The sequence below is a fragment of the Barbatula barbatula genome (assembly GCF_947034865.1).
Source record: "Barbatula barbatula genome assembly, chromosome: 22".
Lineage (NCBI taxonomy): Eukaryota > Metazoa > Chordata > Actinopteri > Cypriniformes > Nemacheilidae > Barbatula > Barbatula barbatula.
In genome coordinates, this window is record NC_136785.1 from 15471713 (window position 1) to 15498843 (window position 27131).

General features: G+C 38.6%; 1 protein-coding gene across 1 annotated transcript; it reads left to right on the top strand.

Moving 5' to 3' along the window:
• Nucleotides 1–2363: 2363 nt before the first annotated feature.
• Nucleotides 2364–25949, top strand: nsg2 (neuronal vesicle trafficking associated 2). The gene is made up of 5 exons (XM_079487283.1): nt 2364–2559; nt 2938–3096; nt 6652–6771; nt 22826–22936; nt 24858–25949. Exons 2-5 carry the CDS (start codon nt 2968–2970, stop codon nt 25047–25049), a joined length of 552 nt encoding a protein of 183 aa, XP_079343409.1. The 5' UTR covers nt 2364–2559; nt 2938–2967; the 3' UTR covers nt 25050–25949.
• Nucleotides 25950–27131: the final 1182 nt, after the last annotated feature.

Genomic DNA, 27131 nt, shown 5'->3' on the forward strand with positions numbered 1-27131 from the left:
ACGAATGTCATGTTGCAGCATCCTTCACTAAACCAATGAAACCATGCAGGGTCTAGCAAGCCAAAGATGGTTCAATATGCCTTAAAAAGAAGAGAAATAAAAAGAAAGTTTGGGAATTACATTTGTGATACTGAATATAAAAACACTCAATAGAACAGACAACATTCACAGTATTTTATAATAATGAGATACCATCAACATCGCTTCAATTTCTCAGATTATGAAACGGAAAAGAATCCAGGTGAATATTTAATCAACAATACCGCCAAACGCATACATGAAGAAGTGTGACCCCCTTTCGGTTCTTTGTCTTCACGCAGTTGGGAGTGCCATCTTACTGAGGTAATGATGATGACCCACCCTAATAAAACACTGAACCGGATTCAATTGTTCCTACAATCTCATCTATTCTGTCAGAGGAAGGATGTAGAGAACAGTGAGATGAGATCATGTTCATGTCTGACTCTGGTTACAAAGGTTGAGCATTGAGTTTAGGTCGCATTAAGCATCTATTCACTGTGAAAACATGTTAATATTCATTTATATGATTATTTTATGGTATAATAATTGTATTAAACAAAAAAATGTTGTAGCGTTTGATCATTTTATTAAACAATTTGTTAAAGGGGACCTGGTGTTTGGATGCCTTTAAAGGAAGGGTATGGTACATTGATATCTAGTGGTTGAGCTTGGTTATTGCGGTCTAAATTCAAAATATTTCGAGACAAGTAATAGTTTTTCATGGTTTCTTGTTCTTTCAGAAATGATCTACAGTCACTCTATTGTTTTTGAATGTGTACCGGAAGTTAAGGGCAGTCCACGCATGCGCAGTAGCGTTTGTTTATGTTGTCAAATCTACTATAGTGTGTGCGCTTGACTTAGATGCAATGCATGTCACGTGCGTGTCATTGCTCTTTGTCGTGGATAACATAAAGCAGTTTAAAAATGGGATGGTCTTTAGTGCCAAATATTTGCTCACTTAGCATGGCGAATCCATTTTGCCCCCTTGTGTCCGGAGATGGATCTGATATGGTGGCTTACATAGAATTTCTATTTATGGTCTAGTGGTACAATAGTTCCAGTTCTGGTAATGTGAACAGAATTAGAGTAGAAAACACTGGCCGTGCTTTTTCTATGGACAGCCAAATGTTCACTTGCAACAACTTATAAACCATCCAAATCACATTCATGTATACATTTGTTAGTCTTTTTCAAACGCCATTCAAATATGAAATGTTTAGGCCTACATGTATATCACCTTTAGGTAAAATGTTATTTTTGTTTCATTCTGTGAACGAATAGCGTTCCCATATTTAAAATAGGAATATTGTTTGAACTTGCATTTATTTAGCAGAAAACTGGAGAAACAGGTGAAAATAACAGAAAATATATTTTCAGACCTCAAATACTGCAAAGAAAACAAGTTCATATTCACTTTTTAACAATACAAGAATAATATTTGATCCAAAATGACAAATGCAAATTAAAAAAATCATGTTTTTTATTATGTAATCATGTTTAATTGTGTTCTATTGTATTAGCTAGCTGTGTTTTTTAGTTATTAGGGTTAAAAATAAAAAGCAACTGCAGTGTGATATTAATTGGAATGCACAATAAATAAAATAGATTTATCTCATTTTGGAACCAAACTCTTATTTTGTACAGTATTAAGGAAACGTTCAAAAAATACTTATAATAATAATAACCCGTATTTTATCACAGTTTTCACGTGTCTTGTCATGCTGTCAGTCTTTCACATTGCTGTTGGATGACTTTATTTCGCTCCTGAAGAAATCCATCTAAAAATGCTGATAAAGTAAACATTTGTAATGCTCTCTTTATATGCTGGTTATATAACAAAACAAACAAACTGTTGAAAGCCAATTTTGTTTGTTTGTTTATTTAAAAAAGCATGTACTGTATATGCTGTTCTTTTGTCATGGTTTTTGGAATATAAATATGTTTTATATTCTTTACAAGCTATTGCCAATTTTGTCCGCCTGCCAACATTCTTCAAAATATCTTATTTTGTGTTCTGCAGGAGAAAGAAAGTCATAAAGATTTGTGGGTGAGTCAATTATGACAGAATTTTCATTTTAATAAAGGCAAACAGTCTATGTTATATTAAATTGTTATAAAAGAATTATCTTTTATAGTCAAATCTGTTTTAAAAAACAATAACAATAGTTAGTTAGGCCTAGTTAGTTAGTTTGTACTGAAACCAAACACAACACATCGAAATGCTACTGCACTTCTCTCGGTTTTCCACCAGATGGCAAACAAGACTGTGTCGGTTGGAAGTGAGCTTCAGCGTTTCTAAGGGTCGGGTAAAAAAAATGAAGGGTTTCCTTCAGATCCCCCCTAGTGGCTCGAGTGTAAGTTAAGGGTTTGGATGCTGCGCGGTGCGCGCGGACGGAGGCCGTCATTATCTGCATCTCTCGCATCAGCACCGCACCGCACACACACTCACACATACAGCCTCTCCATCGCGTCGCACCACCTGCCCTCATCAACAACCCGAACCAAGCCTGTCTCTGAGCGTGGAAGTGAAACATTTAGGTGAGTACGTGCTAAAAACGTTTTCTTTTGTTGTGACTGGTAAATTTGCCTCGAAAGGGGCGCGGATGCTTTATGTCTGTGACTGTTTAGACACCTGCATTTCAAACAACAAACAGGGCTTTGTTTCAATGCGAGAAAGATTGATTTCATTTGCGTTTATTCACATACGTCAGTTTATTAAAAAGAATAGAAAAAAACATTCGCGTTTTGACTGGAAACGGACGGACACGCGTGATGTGTTTACCAAATGCATTGACATATGAGGTGATGTGCAAGGTATAGATGTGTTTTCCGTTTTTTCAGGTAGTCCATATGTGACCAAAGCAACATTTTAAATAAAATGACACCACACTTCCTAAAATCCTCTTGGTTTTCTAGGCTTGTGAAACGTGAAATAATCCTTTAAAGATGGTTAAACTGGGGAGTAATCTACAAGATAAAGGAGCAAAAGCAGTGAGTGTTGAGGACGGCTTTCAAAACGTCCCCCTCATCACACCCTTGGATGTTACTAATCTTCAGTACCAAGCCCCAGACCAGGTAAGAACCATTTTTCATTGAGTCTCGTTTGACAGCACATCAGACTACGGTTCGGTGATATATCCCCCACCTGATGTCACATTGGAAAACAAGATATTGAAACGTGTCCAAACCAGTTCAAGCAGATAGAAAGCGACTGGTTTATTAACACTGCTGCGTGTTAACCTGTCAGCTGCTATTACATTATAGTCTTAAAAAAAATTTCTTCAATTGCTTATATTTACTTCCATTTATATTTGCTTGCACTGGTTTTTGGCACACAGAGTTTTACTGCAGTCCGCTTGTGTGCGTAAGGGTGAGAGCTGTGACACTTTTTCAAGTGGCGCTTTGGACCTTATTTGGGATTTCGCTGAGGATGGCACAATAATGCGTCGCACCTGCTAACTGAAGTGGCCGTCTCTTTTGCCAAGCCTGTGCTCAAGGCGGTCACAAAAGCGCACGCTGTCATATTTTAAAGGAGCGTACAGCCCTAATCTAAACCCCGGCACCCCTGCCTTCGCCGGGTAATCCTTTGGGACCCTTTCGCTTTATTGGCCTGTATGACAAAGAGAAAGAGGCATTTTATCTCATATGGACGCTGCTGTGTCCTCTGTTGAATGCCAGCTCAGAGGTGAAGAGGATATGTTGGATTATTAACATGTCTATGTTAGCGAGGAAACCTTTTCTCTTTGTGGACGCTAGTGGCTCTCATGTGTTGTTTCTTGGTTCGCATTCACGTTGTGTGTCGTTTTGTGAAAGAACTGTGACTGTCAGATTCATAGTTTTTTTTGCTTCTTTCATGGCTTCTTGTCAAATAAATGTATAAGCATGAAATATAGATTTTTAGCTTAAATTATTTTATTGCCGACTAGAGACCACAAAGAGGTTGCCATGGACATTTTTGAGGAAAAATTGACATAAGAATATCGCAAATGACCCACAGAATGAGCGGTAGAATAAGAGTGAAAATAAGATATTTTGAAGAATTTAGGAAAACAGATAGTTCTCGGGCACCATTTTATTTTTACTATAGTAGTCAATGATGTCCCAGAAATGTCGGTTGCTAACATTTTTCCAAATATCGTTCTTTGTGTTCAACAGAACAAAGAAGTGTATACAGGTTTGGAACGTCTTGAGGAGTAAATGTAGACAGAAAAAAGAGAGTTTTGTATTTGAAGTCACTGTAAAGTGTGAACTTGTTACAAACATTTGTACAATGATAAACCATTCATTTTCAATACTGACATAATGAGTAGTCTCTAAGCAGGACAAGGATGAACCTCACGGGAAATCATTTTTCTCTTGAGGTCTGCAGATAGAAGTCAGACAGTAATGACTGGAAATTGTTTGAAAGCTCTCCTTGCAGTCTTTATTTTAAATTACACGGCTTGATGGAATGCTAGATTCCAATTGGCCAGCCGCGACATTTACAGGTTTGTTATTACCAGATAACAACCTCTCAAAATGAATAACTAGTAACTAATTAAATATTTATATATCTTTTAATAACATATATGACATTATATTTACAAATGATTCAACCAAATTGCCTGTTCGTGACATTTGAACGTCGTTTCTGACCTTAAAACCGAAAGAAAAATGCTTTAATGCTTACAATATTTCAAATTCACATTTCATGTCCAGTTTTTTTCTCATGTTGCAAGTAGCCGTGTAATAAGCGGGATTGTACGCTTCGTGTCGGGTCCTGGTCACACTGTCGAGGCTTATTTCTGCGATAACAACCGGCTGCCTGTACATTATCCTTAACTTATTACTCGGCTCGTTGGAACGCTTGATTCTAATTGGCCGGTCGCGACATTTGCTGGTTTGTTATTACCTGATAACAACCGCTCAAAACGAATAATGCACGGTCTTTTATAATGATTAAACCAAACCTCTTTGTGAAAATTGAACGTCACTTTTGTCCTTTTCTCGCAGAAGGTCTGCATTCGGTAAAAATTAGCTAATACAATTTTTTAATTCACATTTCATGTTCAGGAAATGTACAAGCAGCCGGCTGTTATCGCGAAATATGGCCCTGATCACACTGTCGGGGCTTATTTCTGCGATAACAACCGGCTGCCTGTACATTATCCCTTACTTAGCCAAGTCATCTAAAAAGAATAATTAATAGTATTTTATGGCAAAAAGAAGTGTGCAAATAAGCGATTCCTATAAAATCTCGTTCAAGGCATTCTTCAAAACCCTACAACATTATCTGCAAAATACCACATTCATCGTCTGCTCAATACATGCACATCACGAGCTTCATCTCATCATTATTCGCAACATTCCTTAAGCAAACAGGTTGACATTACAGCATATCAGACCCATGTTCAGATTGAAGTGAATAAATCCAGTCTGAACTGCAGTAGTCTCTGGTGTTGACACTATCGGTGGCTCAAATCAGCAGCAATAATGGCAACGCACCACCTTGCCTGGAGGCTGCCGGGGCATTCTGGGGAATTGCAAAAACCGGAATAACTATCACAATGATAACAGGGCGTCTCACGTAGCTCAGGTGACGGATGGAAAAATGGAAGCAGACAAGATTGTTATTCACGGAAAAATGAAATGTTAAAGCAAAGGGTTTGGGATGGAGACAGATAAGCAGTAATTATAGAGTTCATGACATGTGCTGAAATGTCATTCTGTGGACATTAGAGTTCAACAATGTCGAGCTTGAAAAGGATGGCGGTCAATGATGACATGTTATCATCTGGAGGTGGTTTTCTTAAATCTGTACTTCAGCGTAATGGTTTGGCCAAAATGTTTAATTTTGAAACCGGCTGTTACTGGTTGGAACTTGAGTTGACCACATCTTGGTGGATGTTGAATCAAAATGACAGGTTAACATTAAGTGTGCATGTTCCTTGAGAATAGAACCCTTGACCCAATGCTCTGTTATGAGCTACAGGTTATTTGAATTCAGTCAAATAAAATAAACAAACTTTTAGTTCAATCAGTTACATTCATAAATTCAACACAACAGGATAATGGACAAGAGCGGGAACCTCAATGATGATTTTTTTGAGGTTTCCATCTTAAAATCTGCTTCAAGTATTTTGATTGCATGTTTATTACCAAAGTATTTGTATTTTTTTGTTCTGTTGAAAACAAAATAAGATAATTTGAAGAATTTAGGAAAACACAGTTCTGGGGCACCTCTGGCTACCATTTTAATATGTCCTACTATGATAGCCAATAACGTCCCAGATCTGAATGCTAACATTCTTCCAAATATCCTTCTCTGTGTTCATCAGAACGAAGTAATTCTGTAAAGGATAACAGAATTTTGGGGTTTGAATTAAAATGACAGTTCTGTATTGTAAATACATGAACCGGATTCACCAATGTGATTGGCTTGCTTTAGGACTGAATGGGGTTTCATTTTGAACCTACAACCGATGCATGTCTTGGACTTACACAATGCTCATCAGTTGAGCTGCAGGAACACTCAATAATCTGTGACATCAGGAACTTACAATTCAAGATGATTTTCGAAACATCTCACAAAATTGGGGCACATTGAATTTGCTTTTTATCTGTTTTGATGGTTATGCTCTCTTTGTGCAGGTGGTGGTGAAGACACGGACTGAGTACCAGACGGAGCAGAAGAACAAGGCCAAACTGAAAGTCCCGAAAGTTGAGGAGTTCACCATCAGCGTCACTGATGGGGTTTCCGAAAGGCTGAAGGTACGACTGAGCTTTTTTGTGGACATGTTTGCATGGACGAACACAGCGATAGAAACATTGAACATTGCAACTCCCTCTGACTTTTTTACCAGTGTTTTTATTCCATAAGCAAACAATTTTCTTTTAGCTATGTTAATTATTTTAATTCATATTGTCTTGGTGGGCTTTTTCATGATCTTCAGCATATATTGAAATGTGCATACTGGATACTTGTCCTGTATGGTCTGGTAACCAACCCTCAAAAATAATTCACGATTACAGTATTTTCACGATATCTTTTGAATTTTTTTTATTAAATAAATAAATAATGACATCAGTATAGTTATTTTGTTTAATTTGTGTTTTCTCTTTTTTGGCCAACGAATCACACGAATTAGAATATGAATGTAGGGAGAGAGAGAGAGTTTGTAACCATTGTGACTCTTGAGACAAAACGTTAAACCGGTTTAATACAACCACACAATATGTCAGTGAAATGTCAACCAGATACTGGCATTTAATTATTTACAATATTATCATTTTCATAGTGTTACAGTTATTAATATCACATCCTTATATTGTGACACCCCTGTTCACCACCCGGATCATTTAGCTGAAGACCAGAACACATCCAGCATAAACCAGCTTGGATTGGCCTGAAATTTCAGCCACATCTCCAGCCACTTATTAGAATTTTATGTCATGGGATAAAGGAGGGAAGGCCAGATTGGATCCTAGGTTGCTTGAAAATGAGTGTCACCTCAATGTCCAGCTCTTTTATCTCAACCTATTCAAGCATGACAAGGGTTGCCAGTTCTTTTTTAAAGCTTGCTTTCAACTCTGTTTGAATCTGGATGGAATCCTAGACCCAGTTGCAGAGGTTTCTAGTTGCGCGCGCACACCATCAACAATCTGGTGACTCACTTTACAAACTATAGACAAACACTGCACGTCTTCACACAACACCTTTCCGAACGCCAGTACCTGGTACTGTCCAAATGGCGGAAGGAAGCGGAGGTGTTTGGGAGAGTCCGCTTCCCAGGGATGGCCTTTTTAACAGCGTGATAGAGAGCTGTTGGCAGTGTGAGTGGTTTGGACTTCATTACTGCACAGTTGCAGAGATAAAACGTCTATTGGGACATTTTACAGGAGCGGTGAAGGTCATTGTAGAGACAGATGTAGAAGACAGGAAACGCTGGCATAATCATTAAGTTCCTGCTTAAATGATGCTGAAGGAGACTGCCAGTCTCCTCAGAATCACAATGCATCGACACCAATAACCTTACGACCCGACAACTGCCTTGTTCGTTCACAGACACAATTGCCTCCTTGGGTGTTGCTCATTATCGTTTGATGTATTAAAGGAGACATATCCCAGCTTTCTTTAATGGGCTGCTGGTAGAAGACTCTTGTTTCTGGTTGTTGTCTAGGATGAGCCATTCAGAACTAACTAGAGTCTGATATCTCCCTGTTGGATTTGTTCATATTCCCTGCTGTAGCTCCACTTGCAAGTGGAGAAGGAACGTTCCTTCTCATTAAATGTTCAAAACAAAGGTCTCTTGGTGTCTTATGCAGCCAAGTGGAACATATTAAGAGATCACGTTCGAAATAAATGCGGTATTAAGACAACTTAATTGTGCAGAGAGGTCTTGCGATTTCGTTTTGTTGTTAGAACCCTGGATGGCAGGTTTGGCAGGTGAAGGAAGGAAAGGGTTTGCGGATTTGTATTTGTTTTTTACAGTTTTACAACTATTCCCAAGTGCGACACATGGATACATTTGATATATCAATGTTTATGTACCATAGATACCAAGATTAAAGCGGTAGTTCATCCAGAAATACAAATTCTGTCATCATTTAGTCACACTTTTGTCATTTTAGAATTCACTACCCATTCACTTGCATTGGTTTTGTGTCCATACAATGGATGTGAATGGGTGCACGTGCCGTGCGGTTACCAACTTTCTTCAAAATGTTGAAGTTCTGAGGAAGGAAGAAGTAGGTAGAAGTGTCTCAAACTTGTTTTGAAGCAATCATCATTTTGCAATTCTGTGTGATGCATCTAGTGCCACAAAAACAGGACGGTAAAGTGAATAGCCTCAACTCTTTATGCTTCCACAGCTCTGGCGTAACAGACTCTAGCGCATACACACTTATAATAGATAACATGTCAAATTACAGCAACACACCCCTGCAGAGCCTTCAGGCAGTGCTGCAAACCAATTAATAATCTGCCAGCGTCTGCACACTGACACATGAATTCTCACGCACGTTGCCAAATGGATGTCAAGCAGACATCAGACATCTGGATGGGTGGAGAGGTAGAGAAATAGAGGACAGTGAACTGAAATTCTGCAAAATAAGAATGAAGAAGAAGGGCTGGGTGAGCGGCAGACATGCTTGCAAGACCGCTTATATGGCTCGCCCACACTGCATTGCCGAGGCCTTCGGCTCTCCTTCAAAATCTTTATTGTCTCCTTTTAACATCTCCGGAGAGCCAGTGGGAGGGAACAGCTCTAAAAAAGAGGGAAAAAATTGCAGTCATATTGTGATACTGTATATATTGTGATCAGGGCCGGATAAGGGCTTGGTGGGGCTGAAGCGAAAGGAGGGGGTCTCTTGATAGGCTGGAGGAAATGGGAACTCTCCTTACATCATTGATTGACAAATCATATAGGTGGCTGATTTTAAAATAACAGGACACTCATGGAAAATGTTCCTGACTGATATAATTCACCGTCCAATCAAAATCACTTCGCAAGTTTGTGCCATCCCTGTGGGGAAACGCCTCATTGCATTATGCTTTCGCATGTCGAGAATACGAAGTATTTCGCTTGACCTGCTGGTGTTCAGTTGTATGGGAAGAACGTGAGGCTAATCTTACAACTAAAATTCCCAAACTTCAGTTCCATCTGTGCCCAAGGAAAAACACCTCTGGCATTACCCAACGTCGTCATTTCTTTTTAATATCCTGGAAGGTTTCGTTTGCAAACTTGCGCTTATATTTAACAGAAATTAAATATAAGTATAAAATTATATTTCAATAATAGAAAATTTGATAATTAGATAAAATTATTAGAAATTAAACATAATAGCAATACAATTTAACACACACTGTAGAAGACACTGTGGCAAGGCAATGAAATGAAGGGGACCCTTGGGTTTGCTATAGGCCTAGGGCCCAATGTGTTATTAATCCGGCACAGATTGTGATATATTGTATATATTATTAGAATATATTGTGATATCAGTCACAAAATTGGACAAAATATACATAAATTGTTTCAACTAATTATACAATAATTGTTTCAACTAAAAACTAAGTAAAAAACCCTGTCATTCATAAACATTTTCTCAGTAACTTTTAATCAAAATTACTGAGTGCCGCTATCCCGAATCGACTGAGTCTGGAATCCACCCCAGGTTTTTTCTACATTTATTTATCATTGGAGTTTGGGTTCCTCGCCACAGGGCCGTGTTGGTTTGCTCACCGGGAGACTGCGGATATTAGATATTAGATAAGGTGAACATGGCTTTATTAGTATGATCGTGCATATTCTACAACTGTATTTCACCTTTTCTGGGTTTTTTTTTTCTCCTGTAAAGCTGCTTTGGAACAATGCACATTGTGAAAAGCGCTATATAAATAAAACAGAATTGAATTGAATCGAAAATAGTGTGTACATTTGTGTACATTTGCCTTTATATTTGTTCCTTTTTTATTCATTGATTTTTAAGAAAATCTACTTTTGTGCTCTGCCAGTAAATCACTTTAATTTTGTACATGGTAGTATTGTCATTTTTCTCAATACAATATATTACAAATACAAAAATTCTAACAAAATGTCTTACATGTCACTGTTTGGTATTGGAATGGCTATTGAAATCAATGAACAGTTGAATAAAGAGCACACAGGAAAGGTATTGTGACCTTACAGAGGACAGTTTTTATTTGAGAGTCTGCAAGCGTTCAAAAGCGTTTTCTCCTTTGTTCGCGCAATGTAACTCACCCCCTCATTGACAGATAGGAGGCTTTCACGCAGAGCGATCCATCCGCTTTTGGATAACGCTGCCAATTCATTCCCCCTATACATGCAGTAAATTGTTACAAGGCATTTGCTCAGTCGCAAATAAAGTACCCAATCTTGTGGGAGTGTCAGCAAACAGAGACGGTTGTTACCCAGCCTGGAGTCTGGAGACTATGCTACGCTGCAGTGATGTTGACTTGCTGGAACCACCCCCCTTCTGATGATTGCCATTCAATAGAATTTGACAAATGGTTTGCTTGGGCAAAACCATATGTTGTCAAGCAGTGACCCCGGGTAATGCTTGGGACAGCCGCTGTCAGAGTGATTGATCATGTTGAACGTTGGCCATGTGAATCTCCATGGGCAAGATAAAAACGTCTCATCGGCCGTGAAGATAGTCTTGGTTGGATGAGGGGTTTCTGACAGTTAGTGGACAGACTGTAGGTGGTCCGTGCTACAGTACATGAGGTCCTGAATGACTTTCTTACTTCTGCTGAACACAAAGGAAGATATATCAAAGAATGCTGGTATAAAAGCATGTAAAATACATAGAAACATCGCTGTGCTGTCCCATCATTCGAAATTACATAGTCTTTCTACACTTTGTCAAGAAGTGTTTAAATCATCCAGCAGGCTTGTCTGCCTATTTTATGCGTGCGTTACATCACACTGTTCTATCTCTTCCGTGCACTTGTCTTGTAAAATCATCAGGAGTTGTGTGAAAGCTCACTGGAATCATTTGTCATGTTTAAATGCGACTGTTTATTTGAACTGCTTCGGGGGACGTGCTGTTCTCTGTTCATGGCGACGGGAATGATTTATGACACCAGATGGCTTATCCTCCGTTCAAACCCTGATGAATATCACCTTCCACCGTTGCTGGAGAAGCATGTCTGTTTCTTTGTGAATAGAAATATCATCCATTTATTGGCGCGGACAGTGTGAGTTGTATCAAAGACATTTTTTGGCCATTGATGCCTGGTGATAATGCGATAGCTCGTCGAAGTTCGTTTTCACCTTTTTTACTATGATAGATAAACTGAACAGAGTTTCAGTAAGTTCGGCATAATGCAAACACATTGTGAGCTTGCCCAAACTATCAATACTCTATACAGACACACATTTAAGATGAGTCTCACAAAATGTCACGAATGGGTCAAAGTTTATCCGCAAATCAAAGATGCAAATGTATAATTCTTACAGTGATAGCAATTATTATTTCTTCAATGCTTAGTACTGTAATATTACAATACTTCCTAATGTAAATATTTACTCAAATGTAGTGCTTTTAATACTTAAACAAATAAAACCATTATGTAAAAATACTACAACTGAAATTATATTAATATAATCCTGAATATTAGAGATGCACCGATATATAAGCCAATAATCGGTATTGGTTGATAAAAGCAGATTTGACACTATGGGCTTTCGGCCGATGGAAAGTCAAATGAATTCCGTAGTTCCGTACAGAGAAAATGTTTGATGTTCAATATTGATAGTCATTAAATGAGTTAATAACATTTAGAAAGTGAAGAAATATGAAGAAATAAAAATTCGTATCAGTATTAATATCACTTAAAATGATCAGCTATTGGTATCGCTGGAGAAATTGAGTATGGGTGCATATCTAATTAATATAACATTTTTGCAGTTATGAAAATGGTATATGCTTATTGAAGAAAATCTTATTGATTTCAACTATTTATGCAAAATAGAATTTATCATATCGTAGTGCATGTAGTCTATTTTTTCATTAGTATGTTTGTTCGTCAGGAACGGAAACCAGTACCTTTTCCAAATTTTGGACTTCAAGGGTGTGCACATATGCAGTTCTCCGAACCCCCCCAAAAAAGACTTTAGTGTGGGTTTGCTTGGTGTTCACACTGGCATTTTAACAGTGAACCTAAAGATATCGAGCATAAGTACAAAGTCGACTTGATTCAACGTGATTGGACATGCTCAATGTACGCGTGCGTATGAAACCAAAATGCCCTAAGACCCTAACAGTCTTCATTTTACTATTTCTTTTCGCAATATGACAGTACTTGTAAACGCTAGCAAAAATTGCCATGAAAATGGCAAAGCATGCATTTTACTGTATCTGACTTCACAGCAGAATAAGTTCATGGTATTGTGTGACACCATTGACTCTCTTGAGCACAAGTCTCTTGCCTGTGTACCTGTGGGGTTGCTTGGGGAGCAATTTGTTACAAAGAGCAGCTCTCCCTGCGGCACAGACTCTCTCTCTCTTTCTCTCTCATTCTCAACGCACACTGTTAGCAGGGCTAATGGCCAAAATGCCCACAAGCTCGCTGGTGTGAAAGACACGGCCCTAGAGGGCCAGTCTTGTTATTCTGCCATATTGTTGATCACCCCCCCAATGGAAAACTTTAAGCTCTGCGCAGGGTCTGAGATTCGGTTAGCACAACTTAAAGGGGCGACATCAATTTTAACCCGAGCTTTTGTTATATAAGAGGTAGTCATATTCAAGCAAACATCCTTTAAGTGTCAGAACTGAAAACGCCTTTGTTACTGAAATGAAAACTGTTATTGACACCAGGCCCAGCGAACGCCAGAAATGCGCCTATAGATAGGCCTACCGTATACTTAACACAAATGTCTCACTATTGGTGAGTTGCTCTGAAGATAAATACTGCAAGATGTTTGGAGGTCTCAGCTTGTCCATTCAATGCAGATTGATGCATTTTAGGGTGCGATGACTAGAAAAGAATAAAGCACTTGGTTGGTTAAAAGTGAATTCTCCTTTTTTCACTAGCTTTCTTTTGCCTAAATATTGTGAAGCATTCTCAGATAAAGAGTGTTTGTCAAAAGCTAGTTCTTTTTGTCCCCTGCAATTTGGGCATCTCTGAAGAGACCCAGTCTAATTGGCTTATTTTAGAATGAAGTAATTGGAGCTGAACATGACATTTCTCTGCACCCCGAGGAGATTTCCTTTATTCCTGTCACTTCCGCTTATAAGAAATGGAATCAGTATGACTGATGCAATGTTGGTGTTTCAGTGTTCATAGTTGCCAAGACTGTTTTAGCTTATTCAAAACATGTATGTCATGAATATTTAACGTTCATGAGAATTAGACCATAATTACATTAAAAAACTTTCTTCAAGGCTCAAAACAAGAATACCCAAATAAGTTTTCATACCATGTGGAATTTACTGCGGAATTGAGAAAGCTTTTGCCCCATGAAAATGACGAGAGAATGTGAATTTTATGGTGAACCATCCCTTTAATAGAGAAAACTTGTATCAGAGTACGGCAGAAACAATGTAAGGCAGAAACAATGCCGTAAAAGCTGTGTAGTGATGACAGACATCTATAATAAATCATAAATAATTTGGCTGTAAAAACAAATATAGTTAAGCGAGTCATTTTTGTTCGTAAGTAAATAAAAAAAATAAAGATAGGCTTCTATTTTGAGATAAATCATGGATGAATGCAAGAGTCCTTTTCCCAAATTTAAGGTCAGATGCGAGAACAAGAACAGCGTTGTCTGCTTCTAAACACAGTTTAAACTTGAAATTACTTTTATAGTCAGTTTAGACAGTAGCCGGGTTTCCATCCCAAATAGCAAATTTAGCTTATGCGCCAAATTTGAATATTACATAAAACATTTTCCAATAAGCACTGTTTCCATCCAACAAGTCAACCGTCACTTTCCTAATAAACTGTCACTAAATGTCTGTAAGAAAAGCAAGAGAAGTCACTGAATATAATAATTTTCATATTTACGAAACACAACATATGCGGCGCTTTTGTGGATGCCTGCTGTTTAAGAGGCAATTACAGCAATACGTATTTTCTTTGCTCAGGCATTTAAGAATGTCCATAACAACATTTTTGATGCTGTGTAACAAGATCAGTACTCTGGTTAGTCAGGTTTTGCCGTCTCATTGTGCAGTTACGTGACTATATGGAGGAATTTATGCGACAAATGCTTTTTCATCTCCCATTACTCGCATTAACCCTTTTTGAGAAAATGAGTAAAACATTTTTTTCCAATTAAGGGTTTTAATCCGAAATTCTGCGTTTCCATTACTCGTTTACATTTAGTCATTTAGCAGACGCTTTTATCCAAAGCGACTTACAAAGAGTTCAGGGAGCAATAAGCGATATGTCACAAAGAGCAATAGTACAACAGGTGCTAATACAAAGTTACTAGTTTCAACAAAAGCTAGACCACTACCTGTTGAGAGAAGAGGGTTAGTGTACTTTTTTTTCCATTTGTCTGTCAAGTATTCGCCGAAGAGGTGTGTCTTAAGTCGTTTTTTAAGGGTTGTGAGAGATGTGGTTGAACCGCATTGGGAAGAATGTTCCAACAGGAAGGAGATGTGAAGGAGAATGAGCGGGAAAGGGATTTAGTGCCCTTATGAGAAGTCATTACATGGCGCCGCTCGTTTGCTGAACGCAGGGTTCTTGATGGGGTGTAGGAGGGTGTGAAAGTATGCCGGCACAGATCCAGTGATAGTCCTGTAGGCAAACATCAGTGACTTGAATCTGATCCGGGCTTCAACCGGTAGCCAGTGGAGAGAGATGAAAAGGGGTGTCACATGAGCCCTTTTGGGCTGTTGGAAGACGGGGCCTGCTGCTGGGTTTTGAACCAGCTGAAGTGGTTTGACAGCCTTTGCAGGAAGACCAGCAAGGAGAGCATTGCAGTAGTCCAACAGTGAGATTACCAGGGCCTGGACAAGGAGATGTGCCGCATGCTCAGTGAGGTAGGGTCTAACCTTGCGAATGTTAAATAAGGCATATCGGCATGATCGCGTTGTCTTTTGCAATGTGATCATTGAAGGACAGCTGTTCATCCAATATGACTCCGAGGTTCATGGCTGTTTCAGAGGGAGTGATAGTGGAATTGCCAAGCTGGATGGTGAGATCGTGTTGGACCGTGGGGTGTTGTTTTAAAATTGACGTCTTTGTCATTTGCAAAAGGCAACAATATATGCTACAGAATAATAATAAAAAAAGAGAGATTGTTTAGGCCAATTTGGCACAAAATAAAGGAAGGCAGTAATAATAGCAAATTGGGCTATTTAGCCACTTAAAAACACAGCAAGGAAATATCTTTCACCGTGATCAACCCTACTGTCACGCACATAACATTATATTGCAGTATATTACTTCACATGTCTTTACGGGATCTTAAAGGGATGTGTGTGAACGTACGCACAGATTCCAGAAAATCACTGGCAGTGAGAATGAACAAAATCTAACGATCCCGGGACAAATTCCTGGAGACATTTTCTGTGTAATTTCCAGGATCTCTGTGTGAAAAGGGCTTATGATTCCCTATGCTGTCTACATAGGGAGCTTACTAGATTTTGGTGCAGAGCGAGAAGAGATCCAAGACACGGGCGTTGACCCTGCAAATAGTGAATAAACACATTCGTCTTTTCCATTACCTTGACGTGCAATGCTTCACAGAGATGCTCCCCAGCCTCTCTTCAGCCTGTTCCCCCTCTTCGCATCTGCAAGCAAATAGTTAGGAACACATAAAGCCTACGATTACAAATCCCACAAAATGTTCTTCTGAAACTCTCTTTGATTTTTCCCTCAGACACTCTAAAATCCACCTTTGGCGAGAGGGTAATTCTGAAAGCAAATATCTAAGGCATTATTTATCGAATAATGCCCAAACCTGGATAACTTTCTCAATGCTCTGTGGGTAGGTTTGGCTCACATCTCATAACGGAGGTACTTGGGAAAAGCGAGTCTTCAGCCCGCTATATCTCAGGGATCCATTGATTTATTTATTGACTGGCATCACACTGCTTTGGGGGCACCACTGTTATGCGGCAAGAGTAGATATGAATGTCAGAGTCTTGGACCCCCTGAGGAAATTGTGATGGATGGACCTGCTCGCACATATGGAGTGGAAAGTGGTCTGGCTTGTGGGTCTTGTGCGTGTGGGTGATTGTTTCAGTTGCGCTTGAGCGGAGACACAGAGACCTGCAACAAAAGATGCTCATTGAGCCATAACTGGAGCATCCCAGAATTCGTATAATTTACACCTATTGGAAATAAAATCACGAATGAGATGTCTCTAATATCTTTTTCTTAGACCGCAGGGAGATTAAATACAATGATATTGCGCTTTAATGAAGATTGTACAGTGCCAATGGAAATGCTTAAGTGCTTATTAGGTTCCTCGTGTGAGAAGACCGCAGTAATATTTTTCCTAAAGCTTCTTGAGATATCTTTAACTGTTCACAGATCTGGCGTAATACCAGTCTGCAATCAAAAAGTCAAGAGATAACAATATGAACTCAATTTCTCTTTTTAATATTTCTCATGAAATTCTTCCAGTACTTAAATTGTCAGAGCCATCCTATTCAAATTAATTGAATAGCTCTGTACTTCTCTGTACTCTTTTAATGTCAGTTTTGTCTCAATAGTGTCAGATTTTTCTTTTCCTAAGAAAAATGTTAATAGACATTGTTAAAACCGAAATGAAACGTCACTGCTTTATGACAGACGGAGCAGCAATAAAACCTTTCTCTAAAAAGGCTCTTTCAGTACAAAACCTCTATTTAAATGGGGAAGCTTGCCAATGAAGTGATGATAGAGCTTGATGACAGGACAGGAGGTACGACGCTGCAGTATTAAAATAAATGGAGGGCAAAACTGATTTGATATGAAGACAGAACTGCTTTGGTGCTATGTGTCATTATCCTGCCCTTCTTGTGGTTGTTTTTCTAGTCCCATGTCTTATGCTTGTGTTTGGAAGCACACGGCCATTGTTTGTTCTTTGTGCCATGTGCTCTCCTGTCTTGCGTCTTAGCCCCGCCCCGCCCCGCCCCCTTTTTTCCATATTCACGGTATGGAACTTAACTTAACTTTTTCTAGTTTCCCCCTCGTTTTGTCCTCTGTCAAATAAAATGTTTTTTTTTGTTGAGAGACGTCTGTATTTGAGTCTGTTTCATGACAATGTGCTTATGGGCACATGTTGCAGACAGACTGGTGAAAAAGACAAACCGTGAAAAACACGTAAAAATATTCAGAGAGAGTTGAGAAGGTATTCACCTAGCTTAACCTAAATTTATGGAACATATGCTCTTTTAAAAGTAATTTTATATGTCCTTGCAACACTTAATATTTTATGATAGCACGTTACATAAAGCCAGACTGAAAGCCTATTTAGTTAGCAAATCTAGTAATGGCAGACTTGAAATGGTCCCTGCCTTGTGTGTGAGGATACAGTGCATATTATTGGAGGAGTGAATGAAATCGTGCTATAATTAAGGTAATTATACAAATGCACCTTTGTGGAGCGGTCGAAGCCATTAGCAAGGTTATAACGGGATAAAATCTCTTTCAAACATAAGCTTGTAGAGGATAGGAAACGTCGACCTTAACTGCAGAACATTCAAGCAAGAAAAGATCATGCAGTATTCATCAAACAGAAGAAGAAAGACAGAGAATATTATACAGCGAGCATTATGGACAGATTTTGTAATAGAGGGGAACAAGAAGGTACAAAGAACAGGCTCAATGAAAAAACAGAAACCTCAAATCTGACAGTAATACTCTAGACAGAACAAACAGGTAGATGTTACTGTTTGGAACAGACTGTGATGATGTACAAGTAGACAACCACAAAGTACAGTACACTCGAGTACACGCTAAAATAAAAAGAACTTGTATTTTTCTGCCATTAAATTCTTTGTTACATTTCTAGGGACATTTCCATTCATTAAAAAAAACAACGCAATACAAATTGAACACAGGTGAAATGCCAGTAAACAAATTGACAGAACATTGCTTATTATTAACACAGTAAATTGTGCACTGTTTTTTATGGATAACTGGAGAGAGCTATCCGCTAACGTTTTCATTCATTTCATGGCAGTTAAGCAGACGGTTTGTTTTCTTGATTTGTACAAACCAACTAAAATGTAAGATTTCTAACAGTACCTCTGTTGGTTGCATCTGCTGATATGGGCTAACTGGACTGAGCTAAACGGTTAAACCTAGGCCCATTTTTTGAACGACCTTAGTAATAGTGTGCTTTTCAGACCTACAAATTAATGTCATTCTATAATGAGTTTCTTAGTAAGTAACAGGAGTAAACCATGTGATACAAATATGGCACTATACCTCCTGATATATTTTCTTTGCTATACAATGGTCCCCTCACTATTTTATGTACGATTTTACGTTGTTCATTATGTGTGATTTCTTTATTAGCATCATCAAACAGTGCCTGTTTAAATCAGGTTGAGCCGCCATTGTTGTGTCAGGCTTGTTCGGGATGATCAGAAAAACATGGCTCAGTTCTATAAATATTAATAAAAATATATATTTTACCCTCAGCTTTACGTTTTTGGGCAGCGTGCAAAATTGTATTATTTTGTAACGGAAACCAGGATTGGTTGGTGACATTGTTGGCTAAAACAGGTATCCGGTCCAGAGTAAATTTATGGTCCTTATGTGGATGATGTATAATATCATGTAATATATTTTATTGATAAAAAATATACAGGAGAAAAATATACAGTATTGCTGGGTATTACCCCCAACATTCAATTTGGGAAACCAAAAGGGATGTCTTTATTGAATTTGGTCTCCCTTCATTCCTGAATATTTGGATCATAAATCATATTAATGCTAAAAAATTATGATTTCCGACAAATGTAAAAAAATAATGTATCCCTTGTATTTCTTGCTCTTGAAACAATTGCCTTTTAATGAAAAAGCATAACTAAATAAATTAAATTACATTTATTCTTATTATTTGAATAATATAATTTTTTCTCATTATTTACATTAATACTATCATTTATTATTATATAAATACCTCCTTGTAACATTTCATGTGAAAAAGATTCTTTTTTCAAATTACAGCTTGTTGGGTTATGCTATTATTTATTTTGCCAGAGACGTTCAACAACAACAACTATGCATAAATAAATAATAAAAACGCTGGTCTCCCCACATGCAGTATCAGCATAAAGCATTAATACTCCAGCGCTCCAGCCAAGATAAATCCACCCTGGGGATTATAGTTTTCCAAACATAGATTATTCTGACCACAAGAAATAGGCGACGGAGACCAGGAAAAACAACAAAACCCCACAACCTTGAATCTCATCGGTAAGGCACTGCAGTGATGAATAAACCTTGTGCAAGTATGAGCACAAACAAACAGGAAAGCAGATGGTGGCGTGTCTGATATGTCGCAAACACGTTGACGTTTGAGTGGAAATGACCTCATTTTGTGGCACCTCTGTCCTTAGACCAGAGTCGATGTGAATTTTCAGATCTAAACTGGATCTGACAGAACAGAGCTTTTATGCCACCCTCTCCTTCGTTCTCTGGGGACGGGGTGAAGATGGGGATTTTAGTGTCCGTGAAGACAGTCAAACATAAACAATTGAATAACAAGTAAATGAGTGTAGCCTTTTCAGCATGTGCCCACGGTGGCTTTCACCTGGAATGCTGTTTCATATGGCCGGCTTTAGCATGGGCTTGATAAAGACTTTCCCTGCAACGCTTCATGGGATTTAATATAAAATTTCACGGCTAGTAAAATCCCAAAACACTTTTCTTCATTTAAAAATGTCGCAGTAGGTGAACTGACAAAGGTTGGTTTGAAATGCATTCGATGGTATACAGTAGATATGGAGGGAGAAGGACAGTCTGTGCATCTGTATCTTCTCTTCATTTTCTCCCACAAAAACATCATAGATCTGTTCCAATTTCCAGTGACCTGCTAAGTGTTTCCTGCAAGCTGTCTACATAGGGAGCAAGTCAACAGACAACCAATGATTTTTGAGATTTTGTGGTATTTTTGGAAATATAGAAATCTATCATATATTTTGTGCAATCAAACATCAGAAAATAATATCACCAAAATACAAAATTGATGTTCCAGCATTGTATCATTGAATATGTCTTTGGTTTAATAAAAATTCTAAGTTTAAGATAATAAGTCTTTATTTGGGGGTCCACAAAGCAATGTGACCCACATAAGGGGGCCATCACAACAAAGAAGTTTGAGAACCACTGAGTGCACATACGATGCTTAAAAATATTGTCTAGATTGGCAGCTCATTAGGTTTTTGACCAGATTCTATATATAGGTATAAAAAAGATGACATTATTTCAAACGTGCATTCACAATCTTTACATTTCTTATATCTGTGTTGCAAGAACAATATCCACAGTGCAGTGGATTCAGTTAACGTTGTTAATGTGCTTCGACCAAACAGACGGTATTCTCTATATGGTGAAAGAGTTCTGAAATATTCAGATGTCAGCAGGCTTTTTCTCATCTATCTTTCATTACCATTTGCATAATTCTAATTAGTCGGTGCTCAAAAACATCCATTTGCTGTCTCCGGGACTAAAACCCAGAAAGTGGCCCAGCTTTTACCGAACTAATCGCCCCTGACAAATTGGTCTAGTCTGGCCAGGAATTGGCTTCTTTAAGCCTCGGATTTGTAGTTTGGACCACACGGAGTCCCCGCTTGAGCCGCTTTGCTGAGACAAATGTGGCGTGACAGATTGTGGTGCATCCTGTGAGGTGAATGTTCTAGAAGTTGACAGTGATGTGAAAAAATTTGCGCTTTTGGGGAAAAAAGACAACGAAGTTGCGATCACACTATTTTCTCCAGAGCGTTTAGTCCTTTTTGGATTAGCAGAAGCTTTTATCCAAAGCGACTTACAAATGAGGTAAACAATAGAAGCAATTGGAACAACATAAGGACAAATAATAGCATAAGTGCAGTAAATACTGGGCTCATATAACCTAACACAGTATACTTAGCCAAGGGAGTAGAAAAGAAAGAGAAGTCAGAACTTATTCGGTCAGGTGTTGACGGAAGAGATGTGTTTTGAGCCAATTCATAAAGATGTTTACAGAATCTGCTAATCTTGTAGCAGCGGGCAGATCCTTCCACAGATGTGGAACAGATCTAGATAAGGTACATGAGAAGGATTTTTCCCTTTTTGGGATTGCACTACAAGACATTGTTCGTTTGCAGAGCATGGGGATCTAGCAGGTACGTAGGGTCTGTTACGTTATGGGAAGATAAGGTTGGGTCTGAACCAGTGGTGGTCTTGTAGGCCAAGAGCAGAGCTTTGAATTTGATGAGAGCGACTATAGGGAGCCAATGTTACTTAACGAAGAGAGGATTGACATTAGTTCTCTTCGGTTCATTGAAGACCACTCTGTAGAGGATTGGTTGTCCTGCAAGTAGCACCTTACAGTAGTCCAGTCTGGACAGGACAAGAGCCTGCACTAGGACTTGAGTAGCATGCTCGGACAATAAAGGAGTAATTTCCCTAATGTTGTAGAGGAGGAATCTACAGGAATGGGTGGAGCTGGCAAAATGATCTGTGAAGTTTAGCTGATCATTGATTACCGCTCCCAGGTTTCTGGCTGTTCTGAAAGGTGTGATGGTTGATGAGTCCAGTTGAATGGAGAGGTTGTGATGAGTATTTGGGTCTGCAGGGATTACAAGCAGTTCTGTTTTTGCAAGGTTCAGCTGCAGGTGATGGTCCTTCGTCTTGAATGCATCATAACAAAGTTTTAGTCTTATTTCTTGTTCCAGTAAAAACAACATATATTCACTTAAAAACCTTAAATAACATAATGTGTTAAAACTTCTTAATTTTTGAATGTCTCTTAGATAAATCAATGTACTTCCTAGTTTATATTACAGTGATGTACAGTAATTATGTTCAATTGACATTTTATGTTCATCAGGATCAAAACATGCACTATAAAACTTTGCTGTAGTTTTGCAGCAGGTTTGACAGTAACTTACTGTACATTAAATTACTACTTAATACTACTTTCCAATTAGTACTGTTTTCACTTACTGTAAGTTACTGGCAAAAAGTTTTTATGAAACCTTTTTTGTGGTCTTTCAAGAAATCTTTTGTATATCTTTAATTTTGAGGTGAATTACTTGTACTGTTTTCTTGGGCATTTTTGCCATATTGGTGGGCTCAAACTTTATTTAAATTATTAGGATTTGTGGTTTAAACTGTGGTCAAATGTGTGCTTTTTTTCTATTGCAGGTCACCATCCTTATTATTCTGGCTTTGGCTTTTTTGGCATGCATAGTGTTCCTGGTGGTGTACAAAGCCTTCACCTATGATCACACCTGTCCTGATGGCTTTGTGTATAAGGTAAGCGGGTGCAAGATTCATGTCTATTAAACTACAACAACAGGTCAGAAATAAATAACACTCGACTTCACCTCTAGAAGCAAACTTTAACCATTGAATACAACGTGTGAAAGTTTTCACTGCTGCCAAATTTGCAAGGTTAAATAATACTGGAGGCTACTCATGTTGACTTTGGGTACAATGAGAGATATTTATTATTTTTCGCTCACAACCTCGAAAAAATTAATTGGAGCGCAGGATCTGGAACAGACAGAACAGGTGCGGAGACAAACCATACTTCAAAGGCTACCTGAATGTCTCGATTCCCCCTGCATGACACTTAAGTGGAGGTCAAAGTGGTGAAAGGCGCACTGGAATTCGCACTTCTCCGCCTTAACAAATAACCTTCTCGAGCAGGCGCTGGGTCCTCCTTACGTGCTGGGTGTGCACTGTAGAGAGGGGGAAAAAAATTGAATATCACCCAAGTACACGAAGATAAATTAATTGATCATGTCACCCAGTACGCTATTGACAAGGTCCTGGAAGAAGACTGGACTGGAGAGGTGGAGCTGTTGACACCGTGTGAGGCGGCTCTCCACCCGAAAGGCAAGGCTGATGAGGGACTCGAGATCGCTAGGCATATCTAGAGCGGCCTGCTTGTCTGTGATGGCATGGTTGAGTCCTTCCAGGAAGCGTGCGCGTTGTGCGTTCTTGTTCCATTCGCACACCGCTGCCAGTGTCCTAACGCTGATGGGCGTAGTCTGTCACCCCTTTTTCTGGGTTAAACAGTATAACAGGGCAGCTGCCTCATTCCCCTGGGCCTTGCGATCGAACAGCTTGACCATCTCCTGTCGAAAGTCCTTGAAGAAGGCGCAGAAAGGGGCTTTGGCATTCCAGACGGCCACTCCCCATGTTGAGCTCGACCGGAGAGCAGAGCCAGAACAAACATCACATTAGCTTCCTCATGAGGCATAGCTCGATGCTGAAGTCCAGGACGGACTGGAAGAACAATGCCTGGCATGAGTTGGGAAAGCCGTCACAAACGGGGGTTATTGGCTTAGGGCTCTGGTACATTACGGGTGACGGGTCTAGCAGCCGGATCCAGACAAAGTTCCTCGACTCGGGCAAAGAGCTCAGAAACAAGGAGGTAATCAGACCCGGGGCCTGACAAAATGTACTCTAAGTAAATTGTGTTATATTTGAATTATTTTAATAGAACATAAGGTTTGTATGAGGAACAGTTCTAAATTTAGGTTGTTAATTCCCACCATTCTTGGCGTGTTCATGACAGTTCATGTGAGAAGTAACAAAGTCAAATTCATGAGCACTATTTAGTGTTTGACAGCCTCGGTTCACTTTGCTTTCTCTTTTATTTTATGAAATACATGGCATAACATAGTTTAAATAAATTATATCAAATAAAATATATTATAGTCACTGTTTTATCATAGTCACAAAGTGTCACTGTAATGCTGTGTTAACACTAAATGCGAAGCGTACCTCGTTATGTATTACTGGTGGGAATAGTTGTTTATTTCCGCACAAAAAACATCAGTGAGAATCTTCACGCGTACAGATGTGTCATACAGTAGGTGTCACTGCAATGCCTTGCGTATTCTTGTTTGGATTTCGTCTCTCCCCATCGTGGGTCTTTGTTGTTTTATTTCATACTTTTTGTTAACCCCTTGACCGCTGCCTGCACTTGGGTTCTTCTCCACCGCGATCATGACATAATTTACTCACGCAAATCACTTAATTCATGTTTGGTGTGAACACAGCATAAGTGTGTTGGATGTTATAGGGTGAGACATGGGTCAAAGTGAAATTCACAGTGGATTTCTATTAATTTACTGTAGATCAATGCATTTTAAAGAACAGCTCTACGTGACACATTTCTTTGTAAATGGACATGCTAACGTTACATTTCCACTTTTCCTGACAGCACAAGCGCTGTATTCCTGCTTCACTGGAGGCCTACTACACTGCCCAGGATGCCAACAACCGCGGTCGCTTTTACACCGTCATCAGTCACTACAGCATGGCCAAGCAGACCACCTCTCGCTCCGTTTCTCCATGGCTTCCTGCCGGCAGCGCCCAACATGATGTCAAGCCTCCCAACACAGACAGCCAATGAGATTTGCCGTGCTGAATTTTAAAGGGATATCATCACGTTCACTAACATCCCACAATTCCCTATTTCCCTAATATTTATTTGTTCCTGTTATGTTCAATGTTTCATTTTTTGCAGCATAGTAAATCTCTCAATTATTTTGTAATTTATTTATATTTGGTTTTATTGTACATTATTTAATGTTCTGCTATTGTTTGTATAAAGGCATGACTGCAATCTTGTCGAGCAGTTTCCCCATACGGTGTCCGTGAGTGTCAATGACCCATTATGAAAACAGAATACCCATAATTCCCTCTTGTAGTTAGGTGATGGCAACATCTCAAAAGGCATGACAAAACAAAGGGAGTTTTGTGCATTTTTCCACAAAAATATCATGCTCTCATTAGAAAATGAAAACAAAAACCTACTTGTTATATTCATTTTCATGTATAACATATATATTACTGAAATATTGATGTAGACTAACAGTAGACTGTCAAAAGAACACATTACAAATGTACAGAATGATAGGGTTCCTACTTTGAACCTCAATGTAAATAACCAATGAGAGCAATTACCCATGTTGTGTATCTCCGTCAGACATATTGTAATATTATCAGCATTTCTCAATGGATGAGCAGAGGTGTTTAGAGTTTGCAACCTGCTTTAGCTGGTGTCTATGCTTGTATTTAACCAGGGACACTGAAATGATTTGTCGAAGCGTCTCATCTGAATTCCTGCCAAAGCTTGATTTTCTGCTATGTTTTGTCCCACTTCAGCTCTTTTTCCATTTTTATATTTGTTGTGAGGAAAAAATGGATTTTGGAAATCTTGTGCTGTTGTTAGTTGAGATGTAGCCAAGCCTTGAGTATTTTCAATTGTATATCCTTTAGGTTCAAAACAATAAAGATATACAAGGTGTTCAGTCGTTGTGTTGGGTGGGTTTTTATTTGCGACCATAATAAATAAAAAATCCAAGAAAGACACTAGCGATGTAGAAAACACACACACAAAAAAACGCGCTTATATTGAATATCTTCATTTAAATTGTTTCTCGTAGTCAGATATTCTAATTATTTTCTGTGATGCTAGTGACACATCAACAGCATTATAAGCCTATTTTACAACAAGATTATAAAATGATTTCACATATTTGTCAGAAGTCATTTTACTGACTCAAATTGATAAACACATTTCTCTCTCATGGGTTGATGGCAGTCTCTGATGATGAGTAAAGCAGTCGCACATTAAGAACTGACAGCTGGTTTATTTCTGCTTGGTTAATGAGCAGTTCTGTTCGTGTCGTCTGTTCATGACTTTTCTCCAGCTCGCGTTTCCTCATGCTGAGGCGACTGGAGACAGCTTAAATGTCAAGATATTGATCCATGAATGCACAGAGTCTATAATCACTTCGCACTGACTAGCTGTGCGAAGAACAGTTCAAAATGAATTTTAAAACTTTTTGGTTATTTTCCACTCAGCTTTGGGTTAAAAAGGTTGAACCCGGACTTTATCAAGCCAACAAATGGTTTATAGTATACATGAGCCAACAATGGGTTAAAACAAACCTTTTTTGGGTTGAAACAATCTAGCATAGGTTAATTTACAACTCAACGATTGAGTTTGTCTCTTTTTGACCTAACCCTGGGTTATAAATAACCTAGAAATTCTGTGCATGCATTAAAAATCTTTATTTCATCCCTAGTGCTCTTTGGTGCCCTCATGAGGGTTCATAAGACAAGCAGTGATCTTCGATTTGATTCCATGATAAACAAGTAGCTTTATTTCATTCAGATCTTTTCAATTAATCCACTGTTCGGAAATACACAAAGTAATTAATGCATACTCAAATGTACTCAATCTTGATGGTTCTGTACTAATAGTTTACAGATGGATGCAACTACAAAATAAACTAAAACTCTTCATTTACACCACAACAGCATTTTAGGGGCCTGAAAATGTAAACTTTTGAAACAAGGTTTCAAGGTGCAAGGATTTTAAACAACACCATTATTGTTACCACGTAAACTACAACATCGTGAATTTGTGAAAACAGTGACATGCGCATTCAAATTATGTGTTAAATCAATAGGCATGCACAGGTAC